Source organism: Athene noctua, chromosome 1, assembly GCF_965140245.1.
Source record: "Athene noctua chromosome 1, bAthNoc1.hap1.1, whole genome shotgun sequence".
In the NCBI taxonomy this organism is placed as follows: domain Eukaryota; kingdom Metazoa; phylum Chordata; class Aves; order Strigiformes; family Strigidae; genus Athene; species Athene noctua.
In genome coordinates, this window is record NC_134037.1 from 147387340 (window position 1) to 147401814 (window position 14475).

At 45.5% G+C, this 14475-nt stretch overlaps 1 protein-coding gene across 1 annotated transcript in view; it reads right to left on the reverse strand.

Moving 5' to 3' along the window:
- RCSD1 (RCSD domain containing 1) overlaps positions 1-14272 on the reverse strand; it is a 35754-nt gene extending 21482 nt beyond the window's left edge. Inside the window, exon 1 of the mRNA XM_074928535.1 lies at positions 14139-14272. Coding sequence (XP_074784636.1) covers positions 14139-14144 — 6 coding nt within the window. The 5' untranslated portion in view covers positions 14145-14272. The remainder of the gene's footprint in view (positions 1-14138) is intronic.
- Between the last annotated feature and the right edge of the window lie 203 nt (positions 14273-14475).

Here is a 14475-nt window from a genome sequence, read left to right on the forward strand (position 1 = left end):
GGTATGTGAGCCACCTCACAGTAGTCTTTGGCTGGTGTTGGAGATTTTTGAGACTTGATTTATGGCAAGTTGTTCTTTTCTTCATGCCGTGGTATGTAGCTCTCAGGAGTGCCTGGCCTATGCTTGCTAAGCACTGTCTGGTGAGATGAGCAAAACCAGCAAATATCGCTGTGAAAGGTACAAGTGAGATCTTGCGTCTCCCTTTTAATAATGACAATATTTGGCAATTGTCTAGTGCCTACAGGTTCCCAACACTGGATGCACTGATTCATTACAGCAGCATTACCTCAACCTTTCACGGTTAGGAGCCTCTGCTGAGAGGGCAATGTACAGGCTTGTGCATTTTAATAAATGTGTAGCCACTGCTGCATACCCCACAGAATTAGTCCTGAGGGAAGCCAGGGTTTTCTCTGTCAGGAGAGCACTTAGATCACCAGGCAGGTGCATGAGCTCCCCTCCGCCCCAGGGAACCCTGAATTCTTTGCTACATGTTGGCATGGCTTTATCAGGCAGGCTGGCAAGTGCTTGTCCTAGCCTTGCCCTAAGGCACCGGATTAAAGATCATCTCTTTCTAGAATGACCAAAGAGTTTGAAGCCCACACCCCCTGAGAACAGAATGGAGCCCAGGCCATCCGCTTTCTAAGCAAGTGTCTCACCACCTCTGTCAAAGGCTGCCAAGAATGGTTTGATCAAGCGCCATTGTTACCAAAAGAGGCAGCAAACTGCAGCACCTGGTCCCTGCCGGGCCGCGAGCCTGTGCAGGGGCAGCACGTACATAACCTCAGCCCATACCCTACGGACCTTGGCTCTGCTGTGCCCTGTGCAGGGTAAGGCATCTGGCTGCTCAGCCACGACTTGCTGCCCAAGAAAGGAGTTGGCAAACCATTTAAAATGTAAATCAATTATTTTGTGTGTACATATAGTTTTGGGAGTCTTTGAGGTGATTGCAGAAACCTACAGCAACACATGAGTCTCATCGTTTCCTTTTTTGTGTGAGATGCCTGATCCTGTTTGCCTGTGTTCACCATGCTCAGAGTATTCTCCTGGGGAGAGAAGTGGAGAGGAGAGATGAGGATGTGGGGCAGGGGCAATGTAACAGGGAAATGCCTAATTTCTAACGCCAGATTGGTCTGAGCAGCAGACAACCCATGGACAGGTCAGGCGGGGCAATTCCAGGCTTGTGCAGAAGCAGCACCCTGGGCACTGGCTGAATTTTAATGTTGAGCAGGCAGATGCCTAGTGAAACGACGGAACCAGAAGAGTCAGGCAATGGTTTCAAGGGTTTTTTCCGGACTGAAACTGTGGATCGCAGTGTTTATAGTTGATTTAGGACACAATAACTTGCACTCAGCTGCTCAAAATTCAGCAGAGAAATTTGGTCTGGAGCTTCACAAGCTCCACCTTGACACTTGGTCCTCTGTGGCACACTGGTTCTCCACTACACATGTCTGAGGATAGCTACACTGCGACGTAGAGCAGCCTGAGGAAACCTGTAGTAAGGGATCTGAGCCCTACAATCAGAGTGTTGCATGACTTCTCACGGTGCCTCAAACTGGATGCATTTGTTTGGTGCTGTGCTCACACCAAAGGGATCATTAGCCCCGTCACAGCTCTGCATGAACATGCACCCAGACCAGGTGTCTGCGTTTCACCTCTGTATCCGTAAGAAGCAGCCATCCGGATTTTGTGGTACAGGGTACTTTGGGCACATATTAACTGAGATGACCTGTTGCCACAAAACTCTTTCTAAGCAAGTCCTAAGGAAGTCCAGCACCCATAAAGCACTGATTCCCTCCCAGTGAACTGTCTTTTCAATGGGATTTCAGTCTGGTCTCTAAAGATTTTTAAAAATGTGATAATATCCAGCATGATCATAAGGGTGTCTTAAAGGCTTTGCTAACGACACAAAGAGGTTTCACATCTCAGTCACATGCATCCCCTGTTTGTTCAGCTTACCCTTCCTGCCTGCAGCTGCAGGGCTGTACCCGAACAATTGCCTATGCACAGTAACCTGCGTAAGCTCAGCAAGCAGAGTCAGATGACAGTTTTCCTAGATCACTAAGTCAACAATATAAGAGGAAGGAGAAGCTCAAAGATGTTCAAAGTAGTCACAGTAGAACGACTGAAATGAGATTTAGTGCCAGAAGACAGACTCTTCAAGAGGAAAGTTCCAAAAGATACCTGAAGAGCAAGGGGACTCCTATTGCAGTGAGAAGACATGAGGCTGGGCTGAGAGAGATAGGAAGGTGAAATAAAAGGCTGTTAAGTACCAGTGAGACCTGAGGCTATAGGAAGAAGCTGTGCCATGTACAGTAAGAAGGTATCATGATCCTCAAGTTCACTAGGTTTTTAAGACACATGACAACATTTGCTTGCAGACAGTGAAGAGGAAAGGGTACCAGGGCTAACTGGAGAGGGAGAAACCTACGATGCCAGCCAGGCCAGTTCCCTACAGACAGGGAGACTGGCCTGGCTGAGACAGCAGGGAAAACAGGTAAGCCTCATTAAGGAGTCCAATCAATTCAAGGAAAAACGACCTCGGTCTTTCCTGTAAAAGGGCCATGCGTACATAATTGCCTCATTACAAGCCCAACACAGCTGCCTGCAGACAGGCCAAGCAGCCAACATGGACATAATTTCAGGCAGCAGGAAAAGGCTTGTGGATAAAGTTGATACCTGACAGAATGCAGTCATACCCAGCCAGCCACACAAGTGCAGAAACAATAAAAAGAACAGAGGCTGTGCCCAAACAAGAGTATGGCAGCATTTCTCTGGAGCAGTTCCCTGAGAGAAGAGGTTTTCCTGAAACTGCACCAACTCCAAAAACTCATCTGTGCTGGGTTTTAAGCCCAGACATACCATGCAGGGTTCTCCCTTCTGAGTCTTTGAGGTGCGCTAGTGTCTCCATTCAGAACTTTGCTATCATGAGGCAAGACATGCCTTTTTAAAGGAGGCTCAGATATTTAAGATGCTACAGTTTCAGGAGAAAAAAAAAATAAATACAGCAAGATTCAAAAGCTGATGCGGCTACTGTAGGTGATGACGTATTTCAAACCATCTAACTAAATACTACTGCAAACTGGAGCTGAGCCATCAGTAACCTTAAGCACTGAGATATAAAGATGCAACTAGTTTAACAAAGATCTCTGCAATTACTAAATTTGACTACACTAGAATACTAGACTAATGTGTTCCCTTCCTTTATGAAGTCCTGGGAACTTAGTGTCCTGATATTTCCTTTGAGTTAGTATGTCTGTTTGAAAAATACTGGTTGGATTTTTCTGGAACAAAGAGTTTCAAAAAATTACTTTTCATTTTTGTGCTCATTATAATGAGCATTTGGCCTTAAAAGAACAATGTTGATGTTACAGAGCTCTTCCCTCACTCAAAATGAACATCAGTGACACATCTGCAGTCTTTTTCCATCAAGTTTACAATAACTCTAAGTGGTTTGGGGGAAATACTTTGTGCCTCTAAAACAAGACTGCTGCCAGTGAGATAGAATCCTGCAGCAGATACACTGAGCGTTCCTATTACTCAAGATTATGAAAATTTGTATTGGGATGCTGCAAACAAGGTCCCTTACTCTGAAATGCCGCATCAAATACAGCCCTCAGTTTCTCTCTCAAAGAATGTCACAGTGAAAGAGGCTAGTGGGCATCAACGTGGCAGCAGGATTTCAGTGTCATCTGAGAGCCAGTGGACCACTTTCCTAAATAACTGAAGATCCCCCCTCTCTTCCAAGCAGCACCACTTTTCATTTCTCCAAACTTAAAAGAGATGAACACCTACACAGCTTTTAACTTAGTTTAGGAAGACCTCTGGCTTTTCTGGTGTGTCAGACAGGATATATAGTCCTAACACCTTCTCTCCATCTGACGGGAGCCCTCTAGCAACAAATGCTGTCTGAAAACTTGATTGCTACAACCGGACATGAGCTGCTGCAGATATCTAAAAATACAGATAATATATGTGAAAGGCATGCAGGAGAAAGCAAGGGATTATTTCTCAAATTATCCGTTGAATAGGTAAATTGATGAGGTTGTGTTGTTTTAGGAATCCACAAACACCCCAGATGTGGAATAGCTCCTTTGGAGCCAAGGGCTGCTCTCTGCCCCTGGTAGAGTGATGCTGAGATCTTAATCTACAGCTGACAACAGCTGCTACCAAGATGGTGGTCTGGCTGGACTGGAGTGTATTGCTTTCTATGTGTCTTTAGCAGCTTGTATAGCCAGTATCTAGGATTTATCCTTGAGATACACTACTAGCAAATGCTTGCATGGGTGGGAAAGGTGAGATGGTAGTTCTAAGAAAGAGCAGTGATGGCCACCATAAGATGTAGGTGCTTTCCCAGTGAGCTGTTTGCACCAGCTGCTTATACAAAGCTCTGTTCCTGGCTGGGGTTTTCCCCAGGATCCTTCCCAGCTTCCCAATGTTTCCCTCTCAGACGTCTGTTTTTCTTAATGGTCTGGGAACTGTACACAGAGTGTCAAGTTTCTCCAAATTAATTGGTGCCTCTCTGTGTGTACTTCCAGGCCTTGTTCTGAGGAGCTCTTGCTGCTCCAGAAGGATGAGGAGTGAGCTAATGGAGGAACAACCAGCAAAACCTCCCAGGCTGCCCACAGAGAGTGGGGAAATAGTGCAGTCTGCAGAACAAGTGCATCCAATCTCATGCGGGCACAGTCTCCTCAACTACGGCACAGGGAAGAGAGATGGCTGGGAAGCCTGGGCATGCGTGTGTACTATTTCAGTGGGGAATAAAATACATGAACCATTATTATCATCTCATACAGATCTCTGAGATGAGCAGCTTTCTGTTGGTTAATATATGCCTTTGCAGAAAAGCATTATTTTAAGCCATCTGAATCATAGTGTTGCTTTAAGTGACTTGCATAGCCCCGTAGCTGTAGACACGATGTACGGCTGCACCATGCTCTTGCCTATAGGCATGGAGATGCTTGGGCAGCTTCTCTGAAGGAAACAAGCTCTGAAGGCTGAATGAATGGATCTGCCCCTGTAGTAGGACAGGTCTCAACCCAATGAATCACCTTTCAACTAATACTCAGTTTAGTTTCTCCTTTGCTTGCCTCACATGGGGTGAAGAAAAAAGCCCTGCTTTTAGCAGAGGTCTGAAATTAGATGAACTTCAACAGGAGGAGGCTCAGATGTAAGATACTTCAGGTGGGATAAGGAAGGGACGGCTCCTGGACTGACAAGAGTGGTTACAGAGGATGAACTTTAAGCAGGTGCATATACAGTATGTGTTACTTATCTAGTCTGAATAGGTCAAATTAGAAACTGAAGTCACTGAACTGTCAAAGGGACACGGAGAATGCAAGAAGCGGGGGCAATTCAAAATAATTCTGATAAATGCTGCAGAGTAGACAGAGATGCACTCTCCATTTACACTCAACACTAGAGACAGTCTAGTTGTAGCAGCACAGGGATTCAACTCCTCTTAATTTATCATGCTGCAAATATAAAATCAGAAGGGTAAATGAACCTACACAGAGCTCCCAACTGCTGCAGCATCCAGGACTCATCAGTTAGGACTGTGCTATCTCTGTAACACATTGCTATTAAATTAGGTCTACATTGGATACAGGCAGGTCAGAGAAGGAGGCTCCTATTTATCTGAGCCAGGAATTTAGTCTAAAAAGATACGCAGATATAGAGTAGAGGAAAGTGATAGTAAGCACTCAGCTAGCAGCCAGTTTGAGGTGTGAATGCTAAGCTCTATTCACAGAGGTGTCTTTTTAGCTGGACCCTGGAGGGCTCTGTGGCCCCAGCGGCACTGAGGATCCAGGTCTGCAAAGCTGCTTTCTCAGCAGCTGCCCTCCCTTCAGCTCCGTCCAGAGTCTCCAGTTTGCGAGATCACTGAAAACCTGGCCCTGTGCTGAGCAAATGGATCCAGGCAGTTGTAATTTGCTGTTATGTTTGAAAAAGCCTGTCTGAATTTTCAGACCAGTCTGGATTGGCTCTAATGATGCAGTAGAAATGTAGTGATTTCCATAGGTAAATGACTCTACAGTATACCCTAAGGAAAATGCACACCAGCATTCCTAAACTACAGCTTGGCCTTTGACATGGTTTTTTTTTTGTGTGTGATCTGAGAAAGATAATTATCTCTGCGTCTGAGTTAACCTGCTTATAAAATTCTCCCAATAACCCTGTAAAGGAGAAACCCAATGTCTGCAGGTGCTTTGAAATAGCCTACCTACTTCAATGCTTTATTTCTTTTTCCTGATGGCTGACTGAAACTCATTTAGATGTTCTTTCTGTGGTAAGAAGGGGGACTAACCTCAAGCACAGTTTCACCAGGTTAAAGCTGGGCCACCAGAACCAGGTGTCCAGGAAGCGTGGGCTCAACGCCGGCACGCCACTTGCTTAGTGAGTAAATCAGCAGCAGCAAGCTCTGGCCAGCATGTCACTGAATTCATAGACCTTAAAATGAAAGTTGTTGAGAAGAAAAATTATATTCAACTTACAAGAGAACAATCCACCAATTTTTGAGTTGCGGAGCAGGGACAGAAGAAAAAAGTATGACAGTTTCATTACTTGATAGATTTCCTTTTCCACAGGCTACAAAAAGAAAAGGCTTGCAGCTTTCACCTTTGAGATTCTACAGACTAAACTGCTGCCTGCTACAAAGGTTCAAAGAGCTGCTGTAGATGATGCAGTCTTCGATTTGCTGGATCAGGGCATGAATGCGGGGGGCTGGACCCTGTGAGACTGGACCTTGAGCATCACACTCCTGAGCAAAGCCCTACAGTGCCTGGCACAGAGAGCATTGCTGGTGGGTCACCCACATCAGACACCTGAGGTCAGAACTGGAGTAGTGTGAGATGGCAGCACCAAGGGCAGGAGACCGGGGTGAGAGGGCAGAGTTAAGGAAGGTGAGACCCATGCTCATGAGGTGCATACAGAGGAGGAGGAGGAGAGGGGCTGGGAAGAAATCCCCAGGTGGCTGTGGGCAAAGGCTTCTTGAGCTGGACACACAAGACTTGATATTACATAAGATTGGAAGTCCTGATATGAGTGGAAAAGACAAATTTGCACTGAGCTGGGAAATGAAAGAGAAGGTGCTGTTTCCCTTCTGTAGGGGTAACCTGTCTGGCTTCTTACCTTTATGTATCCTGTCATGCTCCAGTATATTCTGCAATCCATTCCTTTTCTCCCACTCTGTCCCCTTTACAGACACCTGCTGTCTAGAGGACCGGTGTGCATGCCTGTTATTTTTTTGCATGGACCACCCCTCTGCCTCTAACTGGGAATGAATATCTTGAAACTGAATGAAAACACTGGGTTTTCATGAGGGGACAGTGTTGACAACTCTGTGCACTTTGTAAAGACTAAGTGGGAAACCAAATTATATTGCACGTTTCACAAGTTAAACACATGCTCACTGTAGGGCCCAAGGGGTGAAATTCCTAGGAAACCTGGTACACAAGCTCAAGTGTGTGTTTATGAAAACAGGACCTGTTTCATCTGAACCTACATCAGGGGAACATGGCACTCAGCAGAAAGGTATTTCAAGAAAATTGACTTGAATAACCCATGATTGCTGCTGCAGTAGACAGTTTTAAGGGATAAAGAAACATTTTTAAAACAGGAAGAAAGAATACAAAGAAAATGGGTTTTGCGTTTTACACAGGCAATAACAGAACAGTTTTCAGACTCTTGCAGATATGATGTCAATTTATTTTGAACTAAGCTTCCCATAGACAGAAGTTCCCATAGCAGGAAGGAATCATAAACACTTTGGGGGTCTGATGCTGAATAGCCACTAGCTTCTGCTAGCAGCCCCACGCATGGAAGAACTGCTGCAACAGTACTGCAACCACTCTGGTGGCCCTATCAATACTATTGCTTGAATGCAATAGAAGATTGCTCCTGCCATTATCTTTCTAATGTTCTGTCCAGTCTATTTTTTAATCTGTCATGGGAAATAGGTTTCCACTGCATTTGGTTTCTGCTACACTATTCCAAACCCTGCTAGACCTCACTGTTAGAAATCCTTCCTGCTATTTGGTGAGATATACAGCTCCCCTTTAACTGGATCCCATTATTCCTAGGTGCACTGCTTTTCTGATGCACTAATTTTGTTTCCTCTGTGTTTAAAGTTTGTCCTCTGTCTCGCTGTAAAGCCTTACTGACTTGCTTAACTCCATTGTTCTGAGCTAGCTTTCCTTCTCCTTTGCATTTTTGTGTCTTTCTCTGAACAAGTCATTGGTCTCCATCCTTTAGGTACTGAGGCTTTCCAAATGGCACACATTAATTTGCTGTGCTTGCAGAGCTGTGATCTATGTGAGCAACAAAATTTCTTGCCTTAAGAAACAGCATGTGGTTCAGCAATAGATGATGAGGGGGAAGTATGATATTTTGTGAAGTACTTCAAGATGCTCAGAAAAGCACCACTGCATGCCATAGCTACCAACATGTACAAAAGCACAATCGGAGCCGTGGTCCGATCACGCTGAGAGCATGCATTTGAGAAGCCTGAGATGAAGAGCGGCTTTGTTGAAGCTGCCAGTGGTAAATCAAAATGCTTTGCAGATTGGCCACTAGTCATCCACACTGACCAAAACACTGCATGCATCTCATTACAAAGGGTAAACAGGTTTATTTCTGTAAGGACACTTGAACGCAAAAACCTGCTTACCACCTTGCCGCCCGTTGTGTGGGTTTTGAGCTCTTTTAAAATTTTGTGAAGAACAAAAGGAAAAGGGCATGCATACACACCAGCTGCCAGTCTGGCAAGCAAGGTCTGGGCCTTTGCTTTTAGCAAGTGATGTGCTCAGATCTGACAAGAATTTGATCTAATGTCTTTTTCCTTTCAACAGGTGAAAACTTCATTTGGCACTAATGAGGCAGATAAGCCTCATTCTTGTCAGGACATTACCAGGAGCCATATACTGATGATAAGATATCATAAAGATATCATAAAGACTTGATGCTCATGTAAAAGCGTTTCTGGCATAAGACTCATGGCTGGACCTACTGTGGCTTGAAGTGAGACTTAAATCCATGTCTATGTGAGACTCCACAAGAATAAAGTGCTCTATGCCTCTGACAATAGCTAGGCGTGAAGCAACTGTGCAGTAAATGTGTAATAATAACTTCCCCTTACACAACAGATCTCCCGTCTCTAGACCAAATTCATCCTTATGCATGCTGTGCTGCAAACTGCTGAAGGCATATAATTGTCTGTAAGTCGCCAAGACAAGCTGTGTCTCTGTGGTATTATAGCACCTACAGGTAGCAAATAGGCTTCATCAGTAAAATAGAGAGGTCCTCCAAACAGGTTCTCTTGCTGCTGCTGCGTACAGCTGCCATCTCAGATCCCAAATTCAGGCTGTAGAGTTAGTGTTTTAGGAAAAGGACCATCCACCTCTTTACAACTGTTAACCAGCCACGTGGAAAGAGACAGGAAAACCACCCCTAGTTTGTATGGGCTTGGTCATTTCCATGACAAAAACCAGCAGTTTCCTAGAAGCACCTATTGATAAAGCAATGCAGATGTTTTCCCCTGTTCTTCAGATAAGCAAATCCTGGGAATATATGAGAAGGTATGCATAATATGCTGCTCAACAGTAACTCGTCCTGCCAGTTAGATTGTGGAGCACAGGAAAAAAGGCTTTTCCAAAATGCCAGCACAATGATCTGGGATACTTAGACAACCAAAGGTTAAAATGGGGAGTGAGGGAGAGAAGGGGTTCAGAAGATTCATCCCTCTACAGTGACACAGGACAAGCTTTAATTCTGCAAACCATTGACTCTGGGGTCTCTGCTAGGTACAAGAAAGGGTCACAGCAAGCCCATGGGGTTTTGTTCTTTTCTGTCCTCCAAGAGGGAGGCCTCATCCTGTCACTGGGATGTGGTCAAGTCTTGCAAACCTGATCCTTTCCAGGATCCTCTGCTGCAGGCATGCTATTTACTGTCAGGCAGGTCCTAAATCTGCCCCGACCCGAGGTGGAAAATGGGGTCATATGGTACCTCTCCTAGTATACTTAAATACTTTTCCCTTTATCTACACAGATGCTCTGTGTGAATGCGTAATTTTGATGAGTTTGGGAGGAAACACTGAACACAAGTGTATTTGAATGTTCTGTTAATCGAAAAGAAAAAAAGAAGAATGGAAAAGAAATGCTTTAACTTTTGGAATGAAAACCAAGCAGCAGAGCTTCCTGAGAAAGGCAAATTGTTTCCTGGCAGAGCTAACCATGGCATAATGCCTGTACTTAATCTTGGCTTCACAGCTGCAAGGGAGGGCAGAGACTTCACTGAGCCCAGCTCACCTCTGCATGGCTTACTGTCCCACTGCTCTGAGGACCATAATGGTTACAGGTATCAGCCCCCTTGTCTGCACACTACCAAGTACCCTTTCCTCCATCGCTGCCACTTCAGTCCTCTTGGGCGACAGGTCACATAGCCTTAATGCAGTTTTCCTAGGGACAGGCTACATGCCTATGCTGAAAGAAAGCTGCCCTGTAGTTTGGGCAAGGGCATCATTCCTTGTGGCTCCTGGAAGGATACAGCCACAGGGATACTAAGCCTGGAAATGAGCTCAGTTGTGATGTCTGGCTGACCACAGCACAAAGGAAGAAATTACTCTGACCTCGCCTGTTGAGGGAGGGAATATGTTTGAACCCCAGGAGGTTTCTGCAGCCTCCTGCTGAGACAGGGAGCGGAGTACTCTGAGGAATTTTCTCCATGCTGCTCTGCTGCTCACTAGAGGAGTGAGGCAGGACTTGGGGGCCTCTCTGTGGTATTCTCACCTTGACACTTTACTGAAAAGAGCAGTGGCCCCATCACTCCCCTGATGTTCCAGATGACACAGTGCTGTAGGGAGAGCACAGCCTGGGGCTGGAGCTGTGTCCAGTAGGTTGCCCAGAAGGGAAGTGGTGAAGTGAGCAGAGAAACTACTCTCTGACTTAGAAAAGCTTTCCTTCTCCTGAGCCAGTGTAGCAACAGGCAAAATGAAGATCTAGCAGGAGCTAGTTGCAGAAAAGAGACATGGGAATGGAGATGTCACAAAAAGAAATCTGTTGGTAGGCACAAAGAAGAGGGGAGCCTTCCCTAAATAAACCTGGTTGCTGCACCTTCCCAGCTTAGGGAACCCATCACACCATAGGGAGAAAACAAAGTGAAACAGTCTTGGATTGCTTCCCCCTGCTGTGCAAGCAAAGTTCAAATGTCTCCATGCTCCCAAGCTGCTACAGAGGCTGGGAAGAGGAGTGCCATGGCTGCTGTTGAATACAGGCTGCAGAAAGCCACAAACATTTTCAGTGGATGTCTTAACTCACTCTGCAGCAAGGTTTGGTACAGCTATGGGAATTAGGAAGCTTCAATTGGCTCTGAAGATGTAAACTAACAAAGCAGCACAATAATTTCTGATGCTTTTTGTACCGTGAGTGCAAAGAAGGTTTAGTGGCTGCTTTTTTACAAGTGGCTTAGCTTTCATCAGTGCCAGCTTTACACATTTTTGATATGAACTCCTCATGTTAACTGTCATGATACCAGCTTCTTAATTTCAAGTTCCTTTCATCAGTTGTAACACTGGAAAGAAAACTGATTCCCAAAACTATCTTGCATCGAGACGTTGGTCTTCACAAAAAAACTTCCAAATCTGAAGTTCAGCCCACTCACAAAATTACATGAACTGCAAGAATAGGGTTTTGCTGCCTTTTTCTCCCTTTTCAGGATCTTAAATCATTGCAGTCACTGCTTTCACTGTGGCACGTTCCTGACAGCAGAACGGCTAAGACTGTAGGTACTAGCCCCTAAGAAGCAGCAAAACCATACTAACCACTCTAAGAAAGCAATCCCAGCTATCTTGCTTTTGTGGGTCTTTCAAAAATAGGGTCTTCCCACCAGAGATGTGATGGAAATCAGCTGGCTAGGTCAGCCCTCTGCACTTTTTTCTCTAATACTCGTAATCCTCATGTGAACCACTAGAGCAAAGAGCTTGCCAGTTATGCCAGCAGGAAAGCACAGAGCAGCGCTGCTCGCCAGTGATGATGAAGCAAATGGGGAAATGACAGAACTTCTCGTTCCTGTTGCACAGGACCATTAAATCTGTTTTTCAAAGCAAAAAGCTGTAGCAAGTCTCTGGGTCCTGCTCATGCTGTCTGTGAAAAGCTCTCAGGAAGAAACAGAGCAGAGACTTGTCAGGTGGTAACTCTAGTCTTTGCTCTTGACTCTATTTTGGTCTAGTATCTTCTTACCTTTGGGACATTAACCACCTTTTTGGAGGGTTGGGGCAGGAAGGTTAAGACCAAGTGCGCTACTTAAAAAATGTCTTGGGAGTTGAGATGTTTTAAAAATAAGAATGGATGCAGCAATCTACAGATGATCAGAAAACAAGGTAACGTGGAAAAAGTGGGAAATAGAGGTAAAGGGACAGAATCAAGAGCAGGAAACTCATAGGTTAAATACTTCAGAGAAGCTTCCTGACGGTCAGACCTGCTATATGTGTCACACGTGTCTCCCAAAAGGAAATGGCAGGTCTGTCCCTTCCTACACTGAAACATGCTGCAGCAGACAACAGAAAATACTTGAGGAGTGCAGTCCTCTGTGCGTGGAGAGGAGGGGCGGTGGGGGGGAGAGTGTCCTCAACATAGGAAAATATCTGCTTCAAATAAGTTAGTCTTTGCTCCATATGTGGCTTACTGTACACAGCAGCTAGAACAAATTAAGAGCACAAGTCCTTTTCCCCTCTGAGACATCACAGGATACTATATAGCAAAAAAGAAAAAAACCCCAAGCATTAACAGTTACTGATCCAGGCTCTGTCAAACCTAAAAACCTGCATAAAACCATGTATTTGTCATGCCACACGTGGTCTGTGCTGAGCTGGTCTGACCACTGGTCCTCCTCCACACCAAAATCTGTTTAGATAGTTTGTTGAGGACATTTCTTGTAATGAACTTGCCTGATCTCTAACCCTTGCCTGTGGGGCAGGCCAGCACAGATAACACGGACTGCGATGTTAGCACCTGGGCGTTATCAGAACTGCCCAGCTGAGCTATGCGCTGGAAATCTTCAAAGAAAAATTGTAGTGGTGCCTCAAGCACACTGTTCCCTGGCTTTATTGCATGTCCTCTGCTGTTGGGGCTGCACCGACACAGAAAAAGGCTTCGCTGGGAAGATAATATAAAGTGTTTAGTAAGATCTGTGTTTAGCTCAGAGAAATACCGAAAGTCCTCTTTCGTCATGTGAGGTTTTGCCAATGTTGTAATCGCCTTTCTACCTCCTGTGTCCCTCCTCAGAATAATTTTTTTTCCTTTCCCACTTAAACAACTGTTTGAAAAGCTAGCGAATCCAGCCTGACAAGGAGCCTGGATTTGAGCAAAGCAAGCACATCACTCCCATTTCATATGAATGGGAAAAGAAGCAAAGGGAGGCGAACTGCCTTGCCCAGGAGGGTGCTACACAGGAGAAGGCTTGGATTTAAATGCCAGGGAAGTCTGACTCCTGTCCACCAGCTGTGCCCACAGAGACAAGTGCTCTGACTCTCCTGAAGCATGGGACATGCAGCATGGAGGAAAAGGGCACAGAGGAAACCCTCCGGAGGTGTGTGCTACTCATTCACCTCGCTGAAGCAATGCTTCTTGGGTCCTCTTTCCTGAACCAAAATGCTCTAACTGATAATGAAAGTGAGACCATCCAATCCACGTGGGACAGGGGGGACACACTGCTTAGGGCCCAAATCACAGCTGCTGCTGCATGGGTTGAGTAGGAATCAACCCCAAGGAGCCCACTAAAGCTGTACGGTTTGTTCACTTCTCCTTATGTCCCCATTTCTACTGAATTTCTAAAATCTCCTTTCAAAACAGTCCCTTTTAAAATGTAACTCCCACCTCAGAGACTAAAAAAGTAAATGGCAGTCCTTCCTCATTCCCCTTTCACAGATGTAATTTCCCCCATACCATCCCCGACTTTCCAAATCTGGACTAAAACCCACAAAATATTCTGAGGTGCATGGCAGGAGCTGGGGTGGGGGGAAAAAGACATTTCTCTGAATCTCAGCAAAAAGATATTTTGAGCTGCCTTTAGTGAGAAATTGCTTTGCAAGGTGGAGCTAATGCAGATCGAGGAGCCAGTCACAAGCTAGTGGAAATAAAAGTTTTCTTTACCTCCATGTCCTGCAAGAGAGAGGTGTCCTCGGGGCAATCTTTCTTCCCCACCCCTTTCCCTCTTATCTGTGGGAAAACTTCAGGCAAGCCAGAGCAAAATCACGCCGCAGTGGAGGGTATGTAATATCCAAGCTCCTGCTCAGCTTGAAAACTGACAGAGCCCAGCGAGTGGCCCGGCACTACGAACAAGGAAGAAGGGCGGGTGGGTGAGAGGAAGGGAGGGAGGGGAGAGGAGGGGGAGGCAAGGCAATCAGGGTTTAAATTTAGACACAAATCTAAACAGATACTGTCCTTCCCAGAGTGCTGGGCTCATGAGACAACAAGCAGCAAGCTCTGC